The 27,478-nt window shown below is 36.1% G+C and overlaps 1 protein-coding gene across 12 annotated transcripts in view; it reads right to left on the bottom strand.

The window, feature by feature from the left end:
• LOC105222126 (tyrosine-protein phosphatase 99A) overlaps positions 1-27,478 on the bottom strand; it is a 508,627-nt gene that overhangs the window by 30,626 nt on the left and 450,523 nt on the right. For all 12 annotated transcript variants that reach the window (XM_049450359.1, XM_049450360.1, XM_049450355.1 and 9 more), the window contains 4 exons: positions 21,930-22,133; positions 10,895-11,175; positions 7,620-7,736; positions 1,703-1,842 (listed from right to left, as the gene is read on the bottom strand). In XM_049450359.1, coding sequence (XP_049306316.1) covers positions 1,703-1,842; positions 7,620-7,736; positions 10,895-11,175; positions 21,930-22,133 — 742 coding nt within the window. The remainder of the gene's footprint in view (positions 1-1,702; positions 1,843-7,619; positions 7,737-10,894; positions 11,176-21,929; positions 22,134-27,478) is intronic.

Genomic DNA, 27,478 nt, shown 5'->3' with positions numbered 1-27,478 from the left:
TAGACCACGTCCAGCACGCAGTGAAGAAAATATAGCAGCCGTAGCTGAGAGTGTACACAGAGACCGTGGTGAATCGATTCGGCGGCGTTCGCAGCATATCGGATTGACGTATGGAATGGCTTGACGCATTTTACGTCGAAATCTTAAACTGAAAGCGTACAAAACTGAAGCTGATCAACCTTCTCATTCGACATCGCTTCCCTCTATGGGCTCTTGAAATTTCCAAGAAGATCCGACGTTTCCGATCCAAATTTTGTTCAGCCATGAGGTCCATTTCTAGTTCAATGGGTTTGAGAACAAGAAAAAATGCAACATTGGGGACAAAGAGCAATCGGAAGAGATTCAAGAGTTGCTATTTTATCCAGAAAAAGATAATAGTTTGGTATGGATTGTGGGCCGGTGGAATCATCGATTCAGGCCTTGGTGTAAAATATCACGCGTGTCATTCGCCAGTTACCAGTCGAAATACTGGAACGAGTCATCGAAAATTGGACTCAACGAATAGACCATCTGTGAAGTAGCCGCGGCCAACATTTGAAAGAGATAGTCTTTGAGAAATAAATGCCAAAGAATGTTCTTTCGAATGCTAATAAACATGGGGAATTAAAGTTGAAGTTTCTGCTTTTTTTCTTTAAAGAAAGTAGAGAACCTTGAAATGGTATACTGCTTTTTATATTTCGTGAATTGGCAACATTAGTGTTGCAATATGGCAACTCACAATCTCAAAACTTTACTTATTAAAGTTTGACCTTTTTGATGTTATATAGTACATATTCGTAATGTTTTGACATACGAGCGCTATTTGTGCTGTTTACAGTAACTAAAAATATTCATCTCGGTTAAAAAAATTGAATCAAAATGCGAAAATTTGCTTGCGATTAATTTTTATAATCTTAACTCATCAACAGTGCATCGAGGAAATAAAATCAATTTTTGGCGAAGAAGCTGCATCAAAGACCAGTGTTTGTATGTGTTATGGTGAATTCAGTCGAGGTTTTAGATCACTCCAAGACGATTTTCGTGAAGGTCGTCCGTAATAAGTTGCGGTTCCGGAAACTATTGATTCTGTGCGCAAACTGGTATTGAAATATTATCATGTGACTCCTCATGAAGTTGAGATAACTATAGGGATTATTGGGATTCAATATCGACTGGAAAAAAGTACTTTTTCACCTTGATCTTGATAAAATTTAATTAAAGTTGCTCTTCAACTTAAATTTATTTTCAATATGCTATAACATTACTTCTTTAAGCGTTTTGCTAATGATAAATGCAACTATTTTGCTGTGCATTACAATCTCCAAAATTAAATGGAAATTATCAATAAAATTTGGTTTTAGCGGTGGAACAAAAATTGAAACTTTCTGACATTTAGTAATCCAAATTAGAATATTAAATTAAACCCATTAAAATTTTAAGTATGACTTTACCAACACTTTGACATTTGTAGTTCTATTCAGTTAATGAGAATGATAACTGACGTTTAGCACTTTATTCAGCTGAATTCAGCACTTTATTCAGTTAAAATTCAGCACTTTATTCAGCTAAAATTCAGCACTTTATTCAGCCATCATTCTCACGATCAAAATTAGCGCTAAATGTCAAAACGTCTCTCTGCATTATTTAATTACTTATCACTTTTAGTGAATTATTTATATAAATATGTATGTATGGAATATACATATACAGGAGCACCACTTACCTCCACAAGAAGAATGCCATTACGATGAGCACAATGCCGAAGCAGCTGAATATGATGCCGACAAGTACAGCGAGATTATAATCATTGTGGGATTGACGTAGTAGTGATTGAATCTTTTCACAGTTGGGATGTAAGGAAATCTGAAAAGAAAAAATTTATTTTGAATTTTTTAAAATTGGAAAATGTTAAATTCGCACTTTGTAATTATTTTGTATTTTTATAAAATCCATTACTAATAATATTGAAAATTTTATAGTTTAACCGTGGTTAATTCGAGATATTTTATTGAACTAGAATAGATCTGCTTAGAGTAAGGAACAATTTAGGTCGCCACTTTTGCATTATTTTCATAAGTAAACATTTTCTGATCGGTAACTCACTGATGACTAAATTTTGTGGAACCGAGGTGATGAATTCTATGGTTTCGATATCGAAAGCTTTCACGCCTTTCTTTAGACCAGAGTCCCTGGTTAGCAAAAAATGCAAAACTTAAAAACAGAAATAGTTCTTGATGTAGATCTAAAAAGATAACATAAATGCTTAAAGAGAACAAAAACAACCACATGGACTGATATTCTAAATATGACAACTAATTATCTATGATCTGGTAATCAAATAAATTCGCCTCCACTATTTTCGTTGTTCTCATGAAGGCGCTTAAAGCAATTCCAGGTTAATCGCAAATGTCAACACAACTGCCACAAATTTGAATCTGCCAGCAAACTGTCACCACAACAACCAGCCGAACACTAAGCCGAGAGCGCTATTTAAAGTACGAAATTGTTGTTGTAAATGCAAAAGAATAAATTAAATGAGCGCGAGCGCAGTCGGCGAGTGAGTTAGCTGCTGTTTTTGCTGGCTTCAATGGCGGTTACTAAGTGAAACGGAAACACAACACGGCGGCGGAAGGCTACCATGACCGGAAGCGGCAGAGATTTATGCGCAAGAAGGTTGCCAACAAAAAACCATAAAAAATTAAATAAATATAGCTGCACGTGTGATGCCGAGGAAGAACCCAGCTCGCTATTAGCAACGAAGCAGGAGCGCAACTGCTCCCATATAAACATCATTAAGGCATATTATTTGGCTTTTTAGCGGAACATGTTGTGGTTTTACCATTTATTCCGTTAGATGTACGAGTCATACGAAAGAGAAAATATTACTACGACCATTAGACTGCGGACGCAACCGACCAGCAGCCAGCGATCATCCCGGCAGTTGGCAAGCGCTAACGGTTACAGCAGCTGCGGCTGAAACTATGGCAACTTCCACGAAAGCGCTAAAGCAGTTGTAGGCGATGTGCTGTTGGCTGAGCCGTGGCTTAGCGCCAGTAGAGAAAGCAAATAGATATGGCAGTAGCGCGTAGGAAATGACGTGCCACACAAATGGGCAATAAAACAAGCAAATGCAAAAAGGCGAAGAACAATAACTACAAGCGCAACGCATCCCGGCCATAGCTTACCGCGCGCTGACAGCAATAACGGTAACAACTGCAACAAAACTGTATAAATTTGTACAAGTGGCAGTAGCAGACGGTCGCGTCAGGTATGCTGAAGGATTATGATGAACTTTTGGTCGCAAAAAAAACCAAAACAACAACTACAAAAATATACAACAAGCATATTACATATTTGCAAGGCGGAGTGGAAGCCCAACTGCGGCACAGCTAACAGGATATGAATGTTGTTGTAGCGGTTATAAAAATTGCTCGCTTCATGAGCATAACTGTAAAGGTGTGTGTGTGTGTGTGTGTGCGTGGGAGGAGTGCTACATCGTTACGGTAACCGCTACGTGGGTTGAAATAAAATAAATGTGAAAAATGTGGAAAATTACGCTTCAAAATATATTGCATGTTCATAAGTTGTCAGCGGCAGAGATGCGGTGCAGAGTGCTGATGTAAGACAACTGTGGAGAACTTAAAAAAAAACATATATGAAATGAATAAATAAATGAAAAAGTTGTATGATCGTGGATTTAAGGCTTTGTATGTAACTGTTTTGCAAAAATAGATTTATATATACATCATTAGGGTGGTAATAAGAGTATGAAAAACCCCGAAAAATCACAATTAAACAATTTTTTTATACAAGAAGTTGATGTTGGTGTGTAGGTTTGTATGTAAGAATTGTTTTTTAGTGATCAGATAGGAATAAGTTTTTCGTAGACTATACCGTTATCTAGGCAATAATCCATGAAACATTTCATGAAGATATCTCGTCAAATAAAAACAATACCCATACAAGTACTTGATACCTATGTTTCAGTTTGTGTGACAGCTATATGATATAGTGATTCGATCTGAAAAACCATTAGAGTTATATATATATCTCCTTTCCGCCTTTTTGTCATTTGAATTTCGCGACTATGTATAAAGCGCTACAGAGCTCGTATCTGACAAAACCATACATCTTAGAAAGGTCTTGACATAACCTACAAAACGACGCTATGCATGATTAGTTTGGATATTACGTTCAACAGTTATAGACGAGTAAACATGGAGTTCACTAACGCTGAGATTCGCGCTATTTTAAAGTTTTCCTTCGTTAAAGGACTGTGTTTTGGTGGATGGTACTCTATCACTTCGAACTGCAGAGGAATGGTTTCGACGATTCAGAGCGGGTAAAAACGACACCATGGATAAGCCAGCCGGCGGAAGACCTGTGACGACGAATACCGATCAAATCATGGAAAACATCGAGTTAGACCGGCATGTGACATCTCGTGACATCGCCCAGAAGATGGGAGTTAGTCACCAAACCATGTTAAACTATCTGCAGAAGGCTGGATACACAAAAAAGCTTGATGTGCCGCATGATTTGATGCAAAAAAACCTTCTAGACCGAATCAACACCTGCGATATGCTGCTGAAATGGAACGAACTCGACCCATTTTTAAGCGGATGGTGACTGGTGACAAAAAATAGATCACATACGGCAATATCAAGCGAAAACGGCCGTGGTAGAAGGCCGGTGAATCGTCCCAAACAGTGGCCAAGCCGGGATTGACGACTAGGAAGGTTTTGCTGTGTTTTTGGTGGGAATAGAAGGGAATCATCCACTAAGAGCTGCTCCCATATGACCAGACGCTGAATTCTACCATCTACTGTGAACAATTGGACCACTTGAAGCAGGCGATCGACCAGAAGGGTTCAGAATTGGCCAATAGGAAGGGTGTAGTGTTCCACTAGAACAACGCCAGACCACACACTTCGTTTATGACTCGTTAGAGGCTACGGGAGCACGAATGGGAGATTTTATGGCATCCACCATATAGCCCGGACAAAGCGTCAAGTGATTATCACCTGTTCCTGTCATGGCGAACGCCCTTGTTGGTGTAAAGTTGAATTCAAACGAGGCTTGTGAAAAGTGGCTGTCCGAGTTCTACGCAAATAGGGAGGGGAGTTTCTACTAATCAGTCGATTTATTTAAAATTTGGCATGAATATGGTTTAAATATATCTCTATCACTAGAAGCAATAAAAAAATGGAAATCTATAATATTTTTAAGAAAATCGACAAAATTGAAAAATTAGTGAAAAAATCGACCTTTTTTTTGAGTAGCCGCCTGTTTATGAAAAAAAATTTTTTTTTGCTTCATGACATAGCGACATTCATACTCATTAAGAATCTGTCCTATTTTTATTTTTCAGATGACGACAAGTGTAGAAATCATGGCGATGAGGTCACGGTCTCTTTTTTCCCCCTTTTCTTTAAAGACACATAACTCGTTGATTTTTTTTTTTTTTTATTTATTTTGTGTACTCTTCTAAGTTTAATAAAGAAATAATAAAAAAAAACGTATGATAAAAATATCTAGTGCTTCTTTTTTCTTAATTGTTGAAAAAAGCTCGAAATTCGAGCCCCTAGACTAGAATACGCCCTTAAGTGATATCGGCGAAGCGTTTGAGATAAAAAATTCAATGTATAAAATATTTTAACTATATGGAACGACCACCCTAATGCGCTTAGTCCGCATAGAGGTTAAATCGCATCATAATGAGTGCCTGTCAGCTTTTCTGTTGAAAGCTAATGCGACCAACAACAGGTAAATTTGCTCATTTGCTGCTGTGCGCAACAAAAAAAAACAAATATTTTTATTAAATCAACTGCACTTAATATTTGTCTGCAGCTCCTGCGCTTTACTAAGTGGAATAAATTGGTCAGTCTTTGCCATAAAAATAATTCCTTCCGTCATGACACCAGTCCGTAATGAGCTTTTTCCACCCCTAGTAAATCTTAACTGCTTTAATTTATTTTATATTCATTTTCTAAACTTTTCTATGAATTTGATAATTTGTGTATAAGAAGTTGTTAATACATCTATATTATATAACCACTCTCTTCTTTGCTTATTTCCGTAAAATGTCCCGGTTTTTATGTATGATTTTTTTGAAAGCTTATTGCTGATGACTCTTTTAGCGTTGGCTGCTTGATTGTACGCTTTATTAGCGTCAACACATAAGCGACAACTTAAGCGACTGCCATTGCCGCAATTTCCTCAGAAAAAAGCGTTTAAGTGTGTGGAATAGTTTGATGATTGATGTGATGTGTTATGATGACATGTTGTGGAGCTAGCGGAAGTTTATTGCCATTCAAATTTTTCGACTTTCATACCTGAGTAAATACGAGCATTATGGGATACACACAAATTGTTGGAAACACCTATGAACATACTAGCATATGCGTGCGCTGAGGTATAGGATATTATATATAAATATATGTATACATATCTAAATATATTCTGCGGACATTTGAAGTTAATGTGTATTTTTTTTAATTTTTTTTAACTTTGTATAATCGGGTTTTTCGAACGCTGTTTTCAGAGTCGATAAGGGAAATTTCTCTCAAACGTTAGGATTGATCGCCAGCGATACTATTTGTCAGGTTGTTATAGAATGAACCAGATTTTTGTTAATAACTGAGAGCTTTGGATAAAATAGAGCAAAACTATAAATTTTTTCGATCACAGCGCCATCTGTCTTCTGAACACTTGATTAAAGAGTAACTTTGATAAGCTTTAAATGTTAAGTTCTTAGATAGTCAATTATCATCATTTTGTCTAAATTGCATAAAATAAAAGAAAAACTTCCCAAATATTTATCTGAAATATATATTCCGACACATATTTCAGTAGTTTGAGTAAAAATCTTATAACTTAACCATACTTGTCTCCGAATATTTGCCTCTGTACGAAATTGAAATATTTATCGAAAGCTTACGCCCGCTGACCCAAATATGTTGACAGGTTTCGTGAGTGTGCAATAACAAATTCTTTTTTACCATATGAAATTCAGATATTTTGCACCATTCACCGACCATTCCGTAGATCACATTTTTTTGCGACATAATCCAAGGAAAGCACACAAGTTATAACGGTTACAAACAAAGCCAAACGAAGTTTAGTTGGCGTGACATTTTATCCATATTTTTGCCAACTTTATGCCGCCCGAGTTGCAGTTTTACACTTTCATCCTTTATTTGGCGCTTTCGTGCACATTTTTCTCACACTTTTTTCTTGCAACTCTAGAAATTGTGCAACTTTTTCATATCCACACACTGTTAGCGGAGCTTTTCGATGAAATTTATTTTAGACAAGCAGCTGATATCTCAGAGAGATAGCAATATGTCGGAGCATGTGAGTAGAAAAACAAAAACAATACCAAAAAGTGGCGAGAAAGATGGAGCCTTGGTGTGGCAAATGGAAATATTTGTGGCGCATTCTTTTATATATTTTTTTTGGCTTCCTTTTTTGCTTTTGCAAGTTATAAGGTAAGCTCGTATAAGTTAAGTTTCAGCATTTCGTTGTGCCTGACATTGTGAACTCTTCTAAGTGCCGTAACAAACGTGTAAACATGGCTACGGCTGTATATTATATTTATTCATAACTGTTCTTTTTTGCTAGTTTTTCATAGTACTTACCTTTCTCGGTTCGGAATATTTGCCCAGTACGATTTTCTTTGGATTTATTATGCTTAGAGTTGCAGCTGCAACTCTGACTTCATATTCCGTGTGTGTTGTTATATTTTGTAGTATCATCTGCAAAGTAAATCCAAAAAGAAAGAAGAAGAAGTATCAGTAAATCAGAAAATATGAGTTGAACTCTTCGCAAGATATGGTTGTGTGTGTGCACATAGAACTTGTGAAATGTGAGTCGGTGGCGCAGTGAAGAGTTACAAGTAAAGTATCGCTCTTTACTTGTGTGTATGTGTGTATATGTATTTTGAGGCTGCATAGCGTGTATAAACTTACAATATATATTGTAATACTTATATTTTTGGCATATTCACTGCTTTTGCTGCAACCGCAGTAAGAGAGATAGTCGTCAACATTGGTGAGACTTATTTTATTTTTATTTTATTACTTTTATTTGCTTAGGAAAAATAAATAAATATGATATACATACGAAATTCTGTGAATAAAGCAGTTATTTGGTTTCTGCGCCGAAAAATATGCAATGATCTTCACACAATCACAAATAAATATACCGATGTGTGCATGCAATCAGTATAACTTTCTATGCGTGTGTGTGTCTGGTTGTGGCTTAAAATTTAACCGCAAAAGATTTCCAGAATTTAAGTGACTCACTATAATTCTGAATTTATATACATATATGTATATACCTGTATATAAATACGTGTCGTTTTGATATACTTGCATAAAGCGAGTCGAATTGAAATCATTTTTGATATTTACTCTGAGTCTCAACTCTCGGCTGAAGTTATGATATTAAATTTTATAGAAAAGCGATTTGCTCCTGCCAAATTGAGTGGAAAACTCGGCCAAAATATTATATTTATTCTTCACACACTGATATAGTGAGTTATGCTCGCTTATTGACGTTAGTAAAAATAAATTTTGTGTTTATAAAGCTTCAATTCAGTCTAGAGTCATATTTTTAGCAAATATAAATCTGTTTTGTGATTTTTGTGGCAGCAAATAAATTGTTTATTTATTTTTGTAGGATTAGGAAAAAGGATTTTCTAAGATCGATGTTTCTTCAAGTTCATGTTTGTGTAAAATAATATGGTTTTTGTTGTAATGGTAAGCTTTAATTGTTGTCAAGCTATGTATATATAAACATAAAGACATTGAAAGAGACAAATAATATTACATTGTATATTCTCTGATTTCTTTAATTAAACATTTTTGGTACCTTTTTTGTAATGGAAATTTATGTATTTCTGTGGATATTGCATCAATAATGTACGTTCAAGTCATCAATAACGATGACAATGAAAATGGTTATGTATTTTTATATATATTTTTTTAAGAAATAAATAAATTAAAATTCAGCTTAGTAGTCATCGTTGACTTTCTTAGAGAAAGTCTAGAAGAAAATTCTTAAATTAAAATGAACGTGACTTAGCAGAAATAAGAGATAAGGAAGAAGAAAATGCTTGAAAGTCTCAAAATCATAATAAATTGCTGAAAAATAAATATCGTACGCGAAGAAAGTATATGGAAGGAAATTCTGTTGTGGTAAAAAATTATATAAGTATACCAGGTGTATGTAAAAAAATTGCCTTCAAGTTTTAAGGTCCTCACAGAGTTTGCAAAATACTTCCTAATGAGAGGTATTTACTTGGAGATGTCGAGCGATTTCAACTTAGCCAAATTCCATATGAAGGAATATGGCAAGCAGCAAGCGTGAAGTCTTGGTTAAACATAGTCTTTCTAATGAAAGCGTTGTCGGGACGATTACAAGTCAGGATGGTCGAACTGTGGCACCGTTATAAGTGCACCAATACGACGCTAAGCAAAAGTGTCGAGGTATACCTGCTGATGTCAGAATGGTTAACGGGTGGTATTAGAATAGCGAATCGCGAACGGTGCTCTTGGATGAGAGCTAGATACCACGGTAGTGAATACAGCGGATAGCAACCGAAGTACCCATAGCACTATTATGGAACACTCCATCTCTAAATCTGCCTTGAGTACCCACCAAAAAAACAGTGGCTGCTAATGGAGAGGATCAATGTAAGCAAAGAAATGAACCCCTAAATCAGGTGAAGAATAGCCGGTACCAGAGAAAAGTCTTTATATTGGGTAAGATTGCTAAAGACCAAACTATCGAAACCTCAATTGACGATGAGAAATTAAAGCGCCAGAAGCAGATAGTGAAAGAGTATGAAAGCTTCCTGAAATGGAAAGAAAAGAGATCGCTTACGGAATAAAGCGATGGCAACTCTGCCAAGAAAGTCAAATCAAGAGGGAACAGAGCAGTACAGTGCAGCAGCAGAAAGGCACTCCTGTGGTATGATCAAAGGTAGCATGCAGTTGGACAGCTCCACTTCAGTGGTTCGTAATCATAACTACACTGGGACGCGGTTTCCATAACATTTTTAAACAACTGAAATTTCAAATTTATTCACTGCTTACATAGGGACATAATAGATGGTGCTTGCTGTAGTAAAAAACAGGAAAAAAGAGAATTTCTTTTTTATTTCCGAAGTTAGTTCTCGTTGCATTTTCATCATGGAAAGACTTACGGCTGAACAACGTTTACAAATCGATCAATTTTATTATAAAAATTCATGTTCTGTAAAGAGTGTGTTTCACTCTACTTATGGTCGACGTAATTAGCCTACCGAGCGTACTATTCCCAACACCATCAGCCATCTTGAGACCCAGCATTCATTATTGGATAATATTCGACCAAATAGACCACGCCCAGCATATATGAAAATATAGCAGCCGGTGAGTACCGATGAGAACCATTAACGCGCCAAGATTACCGACTATTTGATGCCTGAAATTGAAGCCTGTGATCTCGGCGACATTTGGTTTCAACAACACGGCACCACTTCCTTCACATCGCTTCAATTAATTGATTTATTGAGGAAACATTTCGGTGAGCATAAAAATTTCACGCTTTGAGTTGATCAATTGGTACCTCGAAATGGATCACCATTTAGATAGTAATGAATATTCGTGCCAGTCTTTTAGGAACTCAAATATAACAACTTAAAATAACTTAAATTCTTTAAAAAACTGTTAACAAAAATGTAAAAATTCACAAAACGCTTGCTTCATGAAAAAAACGACATTTCCTTTCCTTTCCTATATTTTTTCAAGAATAATTTCAATAAACTCCCTACTTTTCGACTATCCATCGCCCTGCTTAAGACAACTGTATCACTATCGGCACATAATGTATCACATTTGACGCATTTAACTCAACACCATTGACTTACCGCTGTTTCCAGCTCCTTTGCCGACGCATTGATGCGTATGTCGCGATGGTTGTCTTGGCCCACCACACGTGTTTTAATTATATAAAAATCGATGGTGTTGTAAAATTCGTGCGGTCGCCGCCAGCGTATGGCAATGGCGTCCTGCGAGTGACACGTCAGGTTAACCACATACGGTGGACTCGGGCCGGCGACATCGGTGCGCTGTACAATTTGGTCGGAGGGGTTGCCTTCGTTTTTCATGGTGAACGCCTGGACAATGACACGGTAATCGGTGAATGGCTCTGCAATGAAACGACACGAAGGGAAAAAGAAAAGCGTTAAAAAAATTATATAATTACAATTACAAGGGGAATATGTAAATGGTTGAAAAGCCATTATTATTAAATTGATATTAAAATATTTTTCATATTTTCATTGCAAGCAATGCAGTAACGAATAATTTCCGTATTTGCTGTGTAAATTTTAACTTTTTTGTATGGATGCGCGGTTGCCAATTTATTTCAGTCAATGGAAAGAGAGTAAAATGTTACAAATAAAGTAAGTGCTCAGAAGGGATTTGTTTTTTTCGTGCGTTTTAGAGCAATAAAAATGTAGATGATTTAAATGTAAATAATTACTATTTTCCGACAATTTTTTTTTCTTTTGGTTCATTCAGGCTTCTGTTGAAGCCAACTTTACTCCATTAAGCGAGTTCTGCATTGACCGAAACAAATGGTAATCCGACGGTGCAAGGTCAGTTCCGACGGCTTTTTTCTATTGCTTGCCTTAATCTCATCACTTGTTGACAGTAAAATGTAGAATCAATCGTTCGATCAGGCTGGAGCAGCTCATGGTGGATGATTCCTTTCCAATCCCACCAAACACTCTGCATAACCTTTCAAGGCGTCAATCATGGCTTTGCGATCATTTGTTGAGCTTCACCACGCTTGGACCATTATCTTTTTCGTGCATTATTGTCGTATTTGATCCACTTTTCGTCTCTTATTACCATTCGCTTCAGATATGCTTCGATTTCATTTCGTTTCAGCAAAGAATCGCAAATGTTAATTCGGTCCATTCAGTTTATCACAAACAATACAAGTGGTACCCAAATATCGAGCTTCTTTTTGTAGTCACCCTTTTTTAAATAGTTTAAAACCGTTTGGTGATGAATGTTAAGTTCCTTAGCGATGCCAAAGTTGCTTATGTGATGGTCCTGGTCAAACTTTCCTATAATTTTATGGGCTTTTTTAACGTTAAGTTGACCACAGGGAGGTGCATCATTCATATCGAAATTTCCAGAACGGAAGCGAGCAAACCATTGTTGTGCTACTAGAGATGAGCGATATTGCGATTTTTAAATCACTGTGATTTCAGTGATTGCTATTTTTAAATCACTGTGATTTTAAATTGCTATTGCGATCGCAACTAAGTCGACGTTCAAACGGAGACCTTTTGTTGTTGTTGTTGTAGCGGCAGATCGTCTGGGTTCGTTCCACTTACGTAGACCCGACTGTCGTGGGAACGACGGAAACATTTTGTCGTTATTGGCGGTAAATTTTCTTTTAGCTCCTGTAACTCGAGTCAAGTTTTTCCGCCTTTCCTTGCACAACATTTTCGCAAATGTTGGAGCGGTTCGGCTACCTGACCCGTAGAGTGTATTGTATAGTTCATTTGTATGTTGGTATGATGGTTTCACACATTTTTTAGAAGGGATTACCATTAGTGTGGTTGATCATTTGTTTGCTTAGAATACCCACTTTTAATATTTTCAAGACCAAATTAATAACGGGAATTTCCTAATTTTTGGGAAAATATTAAAAACCCGTAATTTTTTTATTCCATAATTTTTTCTGAAATTAATTAATTACAATTCTTGTTTTAAATTAATTTATATTCGGTTAAACGAAATAATTATAAGAGCTTCTTAATAAAAGAATAAATAAATATACAACAGTAAAAGTAACTCCATTTTTATTAAAATTCATATAATTTATTAATAAGTGTTATTAAAAACTTAAATTAAATATTTATGAATATTGCAACCATGAAAAGAGTTTTAATTTGTACTCTAAACTAGAACGTTGCACTTAAAACTTCAAACCGCTATGATGAAAAATAGCATATATACGCATATATATATACTTACCCTGAAGAAAGTTGTTACTTTTCTGCTATTTGCTATTGTGATCGTAATTCACAGGTTCGAACTGCGATCACAGTTTCGAACTGCGATCGCAATTCACTGGTTCGAACTGCGATCACAGTTTCGAACTGCGATCGCAATCGCAGTTCATAGAAGCGAACTGCTATTTATAAAAAGTGATCGCAGTTGCGATTTGCGATTTTTCAATCACAGTGAAAAAATCACCGGTAGTGAAATATCGCTTATCACTATGTGCTACACGAACTGATACAGCATCGACCCAAAAATTTCAAAATATAGCGAATTTCTTCAATAATGTCACGCATTTTTGAACAGCTATAACTTTTTTTCGACTTCCCCGAATTAATTTACCAACTTTGTAAAATATCCTTTTTTTGAAATATTGTTTACCCGAGGAATTTAATTACAATTTCTGGATGCTTTTGTCACAATGTATATTGGAACTGATTTCTTGTATTTAGTTAAGCTTAAATTAAATTTAAACATATATCTTGGTATAATACATAGTTTCTAAAAAAGCTGTGTTAGCACTGAATCGTGGTTTTTCAACTTCGGTTGTGGCTTGCTGTTATAAGTGGCTGCCGTAGAGGAAATATTTATTTGCAAACTTTGAAATATATTTTTTTTTAACTTTATTTCTGTCGCTCACATCAGTTTCGAAGCTTTTTTGAAATATATACATATATATATTTTTTTTTAATTATATAATGGATGTTTCAAGAAGGACAGCAAAGGACGCTATAGTTGTTCGCGCTCTTTTGACATTTCTATTCAGTAAAGTTTGCCATTTCATCCCGGAAAGATATACGTTCCAATAACGAGTCGAAATTATTAAAATTTACTATCGAAATTCGAAGTCAGTGGAAAAATTTGAATTCACAGACTCAGTACAAAATGTTCACGAGACAGTGAGACAAAGAATTGCCTATTGTGTCAAGAATATTGCTGCCGCTAGCGCATCAATTGAAGAAGACCCACTCACACGTCGTTCTCAAGCACTGGGCATCTCTGTGACGTCATTGTGACGAATTCTGCGTAAAGACTTTGGCCTACATCCTTACAAGATCAAACAGACGAAAGAACTGAAGCCGCTTGACCACCAGAATTGTCAGATGTTCATGAATTGGGCTGAGCAACAACTTGAAAATTATTCGGATTTTCAACGAAAAATTACATATCTTAAGCAATAACGTTCATTTCTGGCTGAATGGCTTCGTCAATAAGCAAAATATGCGTTTTTCATCAAGCAGTAATCCACGCGTAGTCCATGAGTCACCATTGCATCTCGAAAAAATTACGATTTGGTGCGGTTAATCGGCCGGCGGCGTCATTGGGCCGTACTTCTTCCCTAATGATCAAGACCGCCACGTTACCGTGAACGGGAATCGCAACCGCTCAATGATAACGGACTGTGTTAGGCCCAAATAGGATGATATGGACTTGGACAATATGTGGTTCCAATTAGATAGCGACACAAGCCACACAGCGAATGTCACAATCAATTTGAAGCATATTGAGGTACACTTGAGTTCGGACTTGATTTATATGCGGTGTGTAGGAATTTTCTCTCAACCATGAAAACTACTGCTCTCTCAAAGAGTCGGACATGACAATTTGTGTAACTGTGCATATATGTCTACACATGAATTTCATTTACTCGGAGAGAGAGAGTGTGAGTACAATGAATTATTAAAAAGCAATAAATTCAGAAAATGTCGTATTTTGGGTTAACCGTCAACTATATGAATTGTTGTTATGCTTAAATATGCATTTGCTATTATTATTGTACAACTTTTGCACCTGCTATTGTTGTTGCCGGTATTTCCCCATTTCCCACTAATTTTTCCCATTTGTTTTTTAATTAAATGAAAATTTTAACAACATAACAGTTAATGCGGTTGCAAGCATACCGCCTGCAATTTCGACTCAACAGTCAACACAGCGGTCAATGGAATTCCTCATGCGTTCAAAAGCAACAACAACAACAATTACAACAATTACTCGTACCGGTGAAAATGTCAGCGATAATAACAAGTCGCAATTAATTTAATGTTGAAAAATGTCACTCGTTTAATAAGTGTTTATGTTAAGTAGCCAAACAAGTAAGCATTGAGTGGCTAAGTGGATGTGGCTAAAGGTAAGTCAGTCGATGGACGCGCACGGAACAGGCGTACGGGCAATGAGTGTCAATGTACGACAGGGCGTATGAGCGATTTTTTTAATAATTTATGCGGAGAATTTGCAATTGTTGCTGCAGCGAACGGTGTGTGTGTGTATGTATATATATGCATGTGTGTGTATGTATATATATGTATGAATGCATGTATACATTTATATGTTTGTATATGTGTATGCCATTGCATTTATTGCTCAATAAAGCGATGCCCGCGCCATACGAGCTGCCAATGTGGACTGACAGCTTTGCAGCAAATGCAAAAAGGTAGTCAAATTAAAGTGCATAGCGCGCAATGCCAACAACCAGCGCGCGGAAATATGGCTACATGTATGAGTGCGCGTGCCTGCGTGTTCGCGTCGTGTAAACAATACCATGTCCTGTTAATTATGGCAGTGTATGAGTGCAGTTGTCAATGAAGATAAAGTGTTGCATGCGCAAATAACTCAACTCAAGCAATGTTTGCATGACAGAAATATTTAAAAGTTGTTGCCGAGTATGCGCATGTATGTATATGTGTGTGTTTGCGCGCGTTTGCGAAATGCATGTTATTGCACTATTGGAGTGCCAACGTTGCCACATGCAACTTAATGTAATTAAAATATGCGCGCGCGGTTTGTCACCTATAAAATCGGGCGAACATGCGAAAGCTGACAAAGTACAGCGTACGCAAAAATATACATAAAGCAAAAACAACACAGACAATAGATGTGAAAATATTTAAATGAAGTATTTTAATTTTAAAAAGGTAGCATTTAATAATTAAAAAATCTCTGTGCATTGCGGCAAAGATAGTTTCAATTTCAATTACAAACGCGAATATGCATATTTACATACATATATTATATAACGCGTACACATTGACGCTTGTGTGCGCGCATACATGACAGCGCTGGGCGTAATTAATTTTGATAGCGCCGAAAAGCAGACTAAAGCCGCACAAGCAAGGCAAAATGAAAGAGGAGTGGTAATATTTTATTAAATTGCAGGCGGAAAAAGTTGGCAATGTTGAAATTATAAAATTGCGTTGCAGCATAAGTGCATGTGGCAAGTTTGTGTTTGCTTGTTTGCCACGCATAATGTGTGCCCGCATGCGTGTATGTGTGCGCGCAAGTATATGCTGTCTTGATGAATGCAAAGGCATGCCGTTAGTAATGCATTCACATTGCATCAGCGTTTGCTGGGCACAAACACACGTATGCAAACATATTTATATACAAAAGCATACACACACATACATAGAAAATATACAAAAGACTACACACACAGATACATGGAAAATATACAAAAGCATACCCTCACATACAAGGGAGACAAACACATACACACAAGCATATACAAATTTACACATACAGACGGTTTTATGCACACTACGACCACGCCCCCAACTCCTTATATGCAAATTACATAAGTGCTTGCCTTTTCACAATAGTTGCACTTGAGCGCCTTCACAGCCGCCACTACAGCCAACGCGCCAAACCCCCGCCCCCACCACTGTCACTCACACCGCTTTTGTTTCCTTGTTGAACTTTCCAGCATCTTTGCTTTGTCACAAATTTCGTTAGCAATTTTTTAAACTCCCGTTTTCTCCGCTGCCGCGCTGCTGTCTTGCAGCTGCATGAAATTGCATATTTTTCGGCACCCACACGCACACACACACACACGTAGATGCAGACGCAACCGCCCAGTAACAATGCATGCAGCGTGACTTTTCTTTATAAGCGCTTTCTTTGCTTATTTTTGCGCTTTCTGGCGAGGCAAATTAATTACTAGCATCGCGCGCCGGCTGACAGCGGATATGTACATCACTTATGCAAATATGCTTTGACAAGTGGGCGCAGCACGAGCTGCATACTCACTTGTGTACGTGTGTGTATGTGTGTGTGCGTGGATGTGCTGCGTCGCATGCTGTTGTGCATGCAAATTTGTCAGTTGCAAATTAATTTTATTTTTCTTTCACATGAAAGTAAATTAAAACGGCTGAGAAGACTGACGGCTGCCGGTGGTGTTGAATGACGCCAGCTTTGTTGTTGCTGCTGCTGTTGCAATGTGCGAAGTTGGTGGCATGACGAAAAGTTGCGCCAGCTGTAGTCGGCTTTTGGGCGCTTGGGGTAGCATTTCGTTGGGTGGCATTAATTATATTCGAGGTTTTCATTTAAAATTGCATGAGCCTCATTATGAAAATCTTGCAAGCTAACTAATAAAGTCTCAAAAGTCTAGCAGCGGAATTATAGTTCTGCAACCGTTTCAGCAGTTGGAGCTGTAAGACCATATAGATTCTCCACAAAAACCCTGTCTAAAGCACCTTCTTGCTCGTGGGAGAAAAATTTATGAAATAGAGTTCGAAGTATCAAGCCATATCCCATGGTACCAGATCAGGAGTATTACCGTCTGCCGTCTGTCAATGCTATTAATGGATACAGTTTGATGACCCGGCCGAGCCTGGAGCAATATGTTTTGCTTTGTCCGACGAAGAGTTGCATCAAAAGGCATGTGTATGAAGAGAGTTTTTGAAATTGAAGAATATGACAAAACAAAAAAAAAATATTAGCTTGTTCGGACTGTCTAGAGTTCTATAAGAGTACTAACTCGAACTCCTTCGAGCACCAAAACATCGTATCGAAGCCAAATTTATAACCTCCAATTTCCTCTTCAATGAGTGCATAGATAATCGGATGAACTTTTCGATACACGAAATTTGTAAAAATAGTAAGAAGTAATAAAAAAATATATAAAAACTAGAGGACCCGCTTACGTTTTACTGTGGCTGATACATAGGTAGTACTACTAATACCATCTATATGATTTGTATTAGTTAGATTATAAGTATTAGTTAAGGAATAATCGCATTTTTGATGAAGCAACAAAAATGAATCAAAAAGCATTTCGTGCGTTAAGAAAGAATTGGTTTTTGGGGTAAAAATACTATTGAATTTGGGCTGTGCATCAGTGAAATCAATCGAGTCCAATCGATTGTCAGCCTGGTGGACAGCATATTAAGAAACGGTTCTCAAGCGTGGAAAGACAAAAAAATCGGCTGGCAAGGTTATGGCATCAGTCTTTCGGGATGTCCGTAGTATATTATTAATCGAATGATAAATGAGCCAGTTTTAATTCATTGCATTGTGTATTTGATTGCAGTTCTATTCTACCATTCCCAATATTTAGCAATTTTATTATTTTTCAGGAAGGATAAGTTTGAAATTGTACTCATATATGTATTCATCGTTCCCGTTGAAATATTGCATTGCTCTGTACAATGCTTTGAAAATCTCAAATTTTTTATCAACACCTCAGTTATGCCGATATTTTTTATGCCAGACCTTTTGTAATTCTAAATTGCCTGTCAAGATACCCCCTCCAATAGTTAGCAGGTATGAAAAAAATGTTATAGCTACCCATAGATGTATTGAATCACCCAATTTATTACTTAAGAATGAACAGCTCTGTCCACAATATAAAATCTTGATCCACAGATGTCGCCTTTTACTTTGGCATCATTTTCTTTAATGCACGTTTACGCCAATTTAAGGTTTGAATATTGGATACTGCGATGGTAGCGCCATCTATCGGTCAAACATTCCAAAATTAACAATTGATTAAAAATGAAAAAAATAATTTAAAAAAACATTTTCCAGAGGACCAAATTGTAAATCTAAACCATTCTCGAATCTCCTTGAACATACACACAAAATTTCATCAAAATTGGTCCATCCGTTTAGGAGCAGTTCAAATGCAAACACACGGTCAGAAGATTTATATATATAAAGATAGTAAGGAATTGATACTGAAAGAAACTGATGTGTCCTGGTCTATATATGATAGAATGTAAGCTTAATGGGATGAGCTGTTTGAAGAAGCAGATCTCATCTGCTTTCAGTAGAGCTCATATTCTGGAATAAGTATACTCATAGCGATACTGATAGCTGGGCAGGGCTTTTGGAGAGTTCGAAGTGCAAAAGTAATTCCTAGGGTATTTTCTTGCTGTTGTTGTAGCGTGTATTTAAGCCCTGTTTGGGGGTCAGTGCAAAATCAACTGTCAACGAATCACTTAGTCGTAGAGCAGGAAAAGAGCTGTGTCGAAGAGGACGGATGAAATAGAATTCATTGATTAAGTGTGTGGGCTTAATGGGAATGTAGAAATATCGTATGGTTAGTGTCATACGTGAAACAAATGTTTAGTATGTCGGGGTGTACTCTGCAAAGGTAGGAGTTCAACATGCCACAGTGTTCTGAGCAAAGCTACGCTAGTCTAGCGACTTAAGAATCTTGTTGCGCCTTAGTAATTGGCTAATGACCGCGATCGTATTGGGAATGAAAGAGTGTAGACTTATCAAACGTAACACACAAATTTTTGACGTTGTTTAGTGTCTGGATTTAACGCCAACGAAACAATTGTTGAGATGAATTCTTTGTCCAGGTGGTGAATACGGTTTAGACAGTTTTAGGCTCCTTTAAAAGCAGGGGTCTAAGCTATTCTGTAAATTTTAAACTCCGTTGCTAGTAATAAATTTCTTTTTCCTCTCTTTAATGAAATATTAATTTTTAAGAGATTTTGGCAGATAATATTGTCCTCTCACAAACTAGATTTTAATCATGCTCTGCAAGAGCTATTGCTTAAATTTAATTTAAATTAGTTTAATTGTCTAATTAAATTAAATATTTAAATGAATGCCTCAAAGTGTCTTCTTAGAGCAAAGAACTTTACTCAAATTTCAAATTACTTTATTTTATGAGTCAAAATTTAATGCAAGGAGCAATTAAGTCAGAAAAATATTTAAGCTCGACTTCGCATTCCAAATGAATCTAAGGGTTACTCCATTGGGCTTTTATATCACACTTCGTTTTATATCACACTTGTTCCATAAACGTCTACGCTAACATTCAAGAGTAATACAAGCAATAATATCCAGATCGACTTAGAGTCAATTAGGCGCAAACGCTAATCGACTTAATGTAGACTTTTCCTATACCAAGTTATAATTACATTAATGTCAATAAAATCCCGAAATAACAGCAGAAAAGCAAAAAACGGCAATTAAAGAGCCAAAATGTCGCCTTCAATGTCACTTCAAGCAATAATTGCAAAACTTAGCACGCCTAAAAGTAGGCACTTCGACATGGCAATACAATAATACAATGCACGAGTATAGTAGTAGAGGCTTCCAACAATAACAAAAGCAACAACAACTACAGTAGAACACCTAAAGCGTCAACAATATCCGAAAAGTTATAAGTACGAGTATTAAGTATGCGGCTTTCGCTTGCTATTTTACATATTTTGTCCCGAACTTTCAAAGCTTGATGGCTGGAGAGGGTGCTGTTGGGGGGTGCCGCTATTCACAATTTGAAATTCGTGGCATTTCTAGCGTCATTAACAATTCATCACATAATTGCCTACTTGAGTTGTGGATTGTGGGCGGAAATAATAGCAAATCGAAGTGAAATATTGGTAATTAACAGTGAAAGTTTAGGGAAAAGTTCTTTACAGGCAGTCAAAGTTGACTAAGAGCCACCATAGCGCAAAGCTTTTGTGACTAGTGAGTGAAAAGTTAAATTTTGGCGAAGAATATTTTATAAAGTTTAAACGTTGGTTGTTGAGCGATTTTTAAGAAGTCGGTTGGTTCAAGCGCTTAAACTCAATTACCATTTGGGTAATGTATCTCAATATATTCGAAATTGCTGTTGAAATGAACATAGAGAATGCTTAAAGTGTTATTATATGCGGTATTAACGCTGAATGTGGAATTGCTGTGATAATCTGTTATTAACATAAGCCACTTGCTGCATAAGTGCTCCACTTACTTTGTGGCATCATTCATATGAGCTCTACTATTATATTTAATATTGCAGATTAAGCCCCAAAAACTGTAGTATATTGTTAGCAAAGTAAATATATTTATTATATGCACGGGAACGCAATGAGAATTTTTCCGTAGATCTAATCTTTTTAAGTCACAAAATTATAATATGGCTGCGGAATGGTTAAATATGATGATACTTTCTTACTATTTTACTTAATATCACTTGCATTAGATATTCAGCGCATAATATTCACTCATAAAAATACAACTATTTACATTTTCAGTAAGAAACTTGGCCAAAAGTAATGCTGAATTATATTCAGCGCTTGCTGAATTGGTCGTTTGGCACGGAATTTGAATGTTATATTGCAAAATAAAGTATTTTTGATGTCCTTGCATGATTTTTGTTTCTAAGTAATAATATTCGGAATTTCTATAGTAAAAAAGTACTGCTAAGTAATATGCAGCGCATGCTGAATTGGGAATTTGGCACGGTATTTGAATGCTACACTGGAAAATTTAAGTTATTTAATGCTCTTGTATGATATTTGTTCCTAAATAATAATATTCGGCATTTCTGTAGTTATAAATACAGGTAAATAGCTTTTCCAAAATTTAGAATAAATTGGTGCTAATAAGTAAGAATTAATTATATTCAGCGCTTGCTGAATTAGTGTTATTATTATTTTTATTTATTTTTAGTTGTTAAATACTAGTCTTGAGACTATGAAGACGAATAAGAAGTAAAGCTGAATTACATTCAGCGCTTGCTGAAACCTTTACTATGTAGGTTATTAGTTTTTTGGGGTTGCAAATTTCTTGCAAATGAAAAATGCAAATTGCATTAAGTAAATAATATCCATTTCAACGTAAAAGTCATCAAATATTATTTACAATTTAAAAATCACTTACTTAAGTTAGGCAGCTCGAAAATGATGAGGGAGTCCTGCGAGTTGCGTGAGTTCTTCATAATTTCCACACCAGTCTGATTATCGTGTATATGAAAGACGTGGTAGCCAGCAATGGCGCCATTTTGATTTTTTGGTGGATACCATGACATAGTGATGCTGGTCGATGTTACATTCAAAACGGTTAAATTCAATGGTTTACTTGGCACTGGAATGAAAAAAAAAACAAAATATTTGTGGTAAATAATATGTTAAAAAGTAGATTTTTTGAGGGTAATATTATTTTATTAAAGTTGAAGTATACAAAATCCCAAGCGAAATGTGCTTTAGGATAAATATTGTCATAAAATACACTCATAGCTTTTTGTTCAGAAAAACTTTCATAATTCAGTAAAATATGAAGTTCATTCATGACCATCGAATTCCTTTTTTTTGAAACGTTCATATTGTATATAGTATTCACAATCTTTTTCAGATCCGACCTAAAGTCTCTGGCTCAGGTTTGAGCTGTTGGTAGGGAACATCTTAAAATTTTTTTTTAATTTTGCTCAAATTTACGTACCAATTTGTATCTAATGAAAAGCTAATAAAAGCACTGCGACGTTTCTTTGACAGCGTGAGAAGCTTTCACTATTTTTTAATTCAACTGAAATTTCGAAGTTTTTATTTGTAATAGGATAGGTTTTGTGGGAAAGCTTTCAGGGGGACATCTTTAGGAACTTTCAATATTTGCTGAAATATGCCACATAATTTTTAATAATCTAGTGAAAAGCTTATAAAAGCACTATTCTCAAAAATTGTGCTTCGTAAGTACATTTGGTAGCATGGAAAGCTTTTACGATTTTTCAATTCAGATGGAATTTAAATTTTTTTTATTTGAAATAAGGTATCATATTAATTATTCTCTAACTTTTTGAACTCATGTATTTATTTTGTGCAAAAGCTTGCGAGCATATTCTTCTTATGATTTTTATTTGGTGTTTCGATCACTGGATGACTTTTTTTAAGCTTTCAACGATTGTCCGAAGATTGATTATTGTCGCTGTGAATAATACATTAAATGACTTTTAAGAGCTTTTAACCGAACAGTATTATATATTTAGCCGAGCTTTACATTTTCAGCTAAAAGTGCAGAGTATATTTATGTGAAGGCTTGATGGCATTTTACAAGTTATGTTTTTTGATTGTCAGCAGAAGCTTTTAAAGCTTTCAGCAATTGCCCAAAGTTCGATTACTGTAACCGTAAATATTAATTTATTTTACTTTTCTTAAGCTTTAAGAAAATAATGTCATATATTAAGCAGACCTTCTAATATTTGGTTAAAAATACAGAGTAAATGTAAGAGTTTGGTAATAAAGTTTTTTTATTGGTTGCACACCCTATGAGGGTACGCTTTAAAACAGAAAAAGAAAATATTTTCTGCACGTTGTATATATGTATGTATATAAATATTTAAGTACCCAAGCTCATATACAATATCTTGATAACATTTGTTTATGCTTCCAACAAAAACAAAGCAGCTTCAAAAAGCTTCAAATTTGTGACTTTTGAGTGCTTTAGGCCTTTGAACAACAAACGAAAAAGAAGGCTTGACTAAAAATACTTAAAAGGCTTCGTGAAAAAAAAACAATAACAAAATTTAAACAAGTGTCCTTTCGTACGAATATGACAATATACATGTATTCGTTTATATATGTATGTATGAGTGTGACTGTTAGAGCTGCTTCCTCTTCAATTTAGTTTGACTGCATCGCAATAAAAGTCAATAGCATTTGCTTAAGGTCAGCGGCTGTAGAGGTTATAGAGCATTGTAAACAAGATAAGAACGCACTTGACTATTGAGTTAAAAGGTTAAAGCCACACACACATACACGAACGCACACCAATGTGTGCAGCAAAGTCATTTCCAAAAGCCTTAAGTAAACGAATAAAGCGGCCAAAGATAACAAAGCACTGACAAGTGACTAAAATATTTGAAGGCAAAAAAGAGAAAGAGAAAGAAAAGCAAAATTACAAGAGAATTTTAAACAATTCACTTTATATGCTTTGAATTCAATTCTTTCCGTCGCTAGTATTTCGGGAAGCTGTTACTATAGATGTGAGCTTGTGAGCTACTATTTGGTGACTGGTTAAATAGAACACGCCCAGCAACAACAACGATTTCATTTTGAGAACGAGTGGAAAAATCATTGAGTTGACATGGAAAAGGCTGTTGCCAAAGGAATAATAATGAAGTGAGGCGGGGAAGCGTAGTGCGGCAGGCAGGAAGGCAGCGTGCAGAGTGGTTGAGGGAAACTGCTAAGGAATTGTGTAGGCGTAGGGTTAGAAAGCGTAGCGGCACAAGGTTATATACACGGTTTGTAGAGAAGAATATACGGCCTGAAGCCACTTATGTACATATATACAGTTATATATATGTGTGTTCGTGTAGGCTGGCAAGCAGTCAAGCAAACAGCCAGTTGAATTGATGAGCGAATGGCATAATAAAATATTACTGAATGCCATTGCATATTTTGTGGCGTTTAAGCGAGGCAAGCGCTCGCAAGTAGTGCTTGTGTATGTGACGGTGTGTTTGCTCAAATGAAATTGCGCATAAGGCGGCGATCACAAAACGAAGCAGCAGCAGCAACTATTGTATATTTGAAGGCCGACAATGAGCTTTGGACACATTTCGTAGTTGGAAATCAGAATTGAATTTTTTTCCGGCCACGACACAACGAGTTTGCTTAGTAAGCTATCAAATATTTAATCAGTTCAACGTGAGTGTGAGTGTGAGCAAGAGCAAGAGTATGAGTGTGAATAGTGTATAGTGTGCAATTTTCAAATTAAATTCCAGTCAACTGCAACGAATGCTTAGCAGAAGGCGTCGGCGTCGAGGCGAAGTGAGGGAGCAAGTGCTGCTACAACAAATATTTAAATAGATAAATGCTCAGGGATATGCATAAGCTTAAGTGTGTGTGTGTGTGTTTATGAAGCCAAGGCAAGGTTTGGCAACACGGCTTTACTTGCAAGCGCACTTCTTTCAACGAAATTGATGAAAAGCAGCAACGTGAAGAGTTGTAAGCCCTGGCTGAAATGGCTCAAATGGAAATGGCCAATTATATTTCCTTTGTGCAAGGATCAAACGAAGTCAAATAATCGAAGTGGTCATCATTTACAGCAAGAGGCTACTGTAGAGAAGGGGCGTGGAGGGGGACGCAGGGAGTGTGGCAGGAAACAGAATATGTTATATAAGAGGAAAAGGGGATTTTAATCAATATGTTATTGTGCACATGAGCAAGCACACACTCATACATATATACACACATGCATATTGAAGCCTCATGTACTTGAGTCAGCGCTTGGCCGTGATCAGTGGACAATATCGTAAAGGATAAAATACGTTTTTACAAAATTGAACGGAAGCGACGTGTGAAGCAAGCAAGCATTCGACATGGAAAAACTAAAGCTAACGATTTCAATGCAAAAACAACAAGAGCGCTAGTGTTTTTTTTATAGTCTGTATGCAAGCTTATGCCTGTGAGCACGTTGACACACACATATATGTGCGCATTCATTGTATGCGCATCTACATATGTGTAGGATGTGTAGATGTAAAACTCTGAGTGCAAATCCAATTCCTTTGAACGGAATATACACCTATACATAAATATTGGATTTCTGCGTTCTATATATACTATATATATATATATATAGCCAAATTCATTTATAAGCTCGCGTTTGTGGTTGTGTACCGCTGTATTGGCACCATGCCACGGCGGCAGCCGCTTGAATTTCATTCATATGACAAATGAGCGCTGCTCCGTAGCCGTTCTGTAGGCGGGTCAGTGCACCAACACACACACATAGTTTCTGAAACACCAATAGCCATTAGCATGTAGGTGTGTTTGTATGTTCATGAGATATTTGTTTCGATTATGCATGTAAAAAGGGTATAAAGAACCTATCCGCTGTTCGTTGGAGCGCTTACATGGGCGGCAGCTGATAAAAGGAGGAAAAAGTATGCCAACCAGGAGTGGTTAGGTATACGTAATAGTATTATGATTCAATTTCTGGTTTTTCCACAATTGTGAACTGTAATTAAAGCATTGTCGTATAACAGGCTATCTAACGTTCGGATGCCATATGGATTTAAGTAAAGACACTTTGAAAACCGATTTTGCATATCTGTAATGTTGCTGTAATGGTGATGAAGATTGGGTCTTGCAAGGGTCCTAACCCTAAATGCAAAAAATCATATGTGAAACCTCGCCAACCTACCAAATCTAAGACAAAGCTGAGTAACTAAAACGCCAAGGCAATGCTCTGTATTTAGTGGGATCAGCAAGGGCTGCTGGAGAGACCCAAAAAAAACTGGGTAAAACCATTAATGAGAAACGCTACCGATACTAATTCATCATATTGAAGCGAGCGATTGCCGAAACATGACCGGAATTTGCGAACAGATGCGAGGCAAAAATTCTCCATCATGATAACGATCGGCCTTATGTTATAAAAACAGTTAAAAACTCTTTGGAAAGCAGCCATTGGGAAGCTGTGCCTCACCCGCCTTATAGCCCAGACTCTTTTGATTACCTTTTACTCCGTTACCGGGCCTCATTTTTTGAGTCGCCAAAAAGCTGCGCATTTGTCAGAATCGAAGATATCGGACCAATATAGCATATAGTTGCAATTCAAACTGAACGATTGGAATCAATTGAAGAGGGATCTCTACGAAAGTTGGCCGGAATTATCAAAGATAGCGGCGTAATCTCTGAAGAAATTGTTGTGATCGGATTACTATAGCATATAGCTGTCATACAAACTGAACGATCAGAACTAAGTGCTTGTATGGACAGCTATTTCTTTGAGAATATATCTATTATCAAAAGTATCGGCGCAATCTCCGAAGAAACTGTTCAGATTGGATCACTATAGGCTATAGCTGCCATACAAGCTTATCGGCCTAAATTAAGTTCTTTAAGGAAATTTTTGTTTTATAGCTTACTATAGGTGGAACCCAAGTTAACACTTTGTTTTTTTTTAATTTAGATTAATTAGGTTTTTTAATTTATTTTAATTTAATTTAATTTACTTTAATTTAATTTATTTTAATTTAATTTTCATTTAATTTGATTTAATTTAATTTAATTTAATGTATTTTAATTTACTATAATTTAATTTAATTTTCATTTAATTTGATTTAATTTATTTTAATTTAATATCATTTAATTTAATTTGATTTAATTTATTTTAATTTAATATCATTTAATTTAATTTAATTTAATATAATTTAATGTAATTTATTTTAATTTTCATTTAATTTGATTTAATTTACTTTAATTTAAATTAATTTATCTTACTTTATTTTTTTTACTAATTTATTTTTAAGTTACCTCATTTAAATTTTTTTATTCATATTTAAATAAAAATTTGCTTAAATGTTGCCTATTCTCCGCCCACTGTGCGCGAACTGGTATGGACAACTTTCAATAAACTGCCATTGTGAGTAATCTAAGGAAGCGCAGAATAAACGAGCAATGGCAGCGCACAGTCGGTTGATCGCACAGAAA

Source organism: Bactrocera dorsalis, chromosome 2 (assembly GCF_023373825.1).
Source record: "Bactrocera dorsalis isolate Fly_Bdor chromosome 2, ASM2337382v1, whole genome shotgun sequence".
NCBI lineage: Eukaryota > Metazoa > Arthropoda > Insecta > Diptera > Tephritidae > Bactrocera > Bactrocera dorsalis.
Note: the sequence above shows the minus strand (reverse complement) of the source record. Positions and strands in the feature narration are given on the sequence as shown.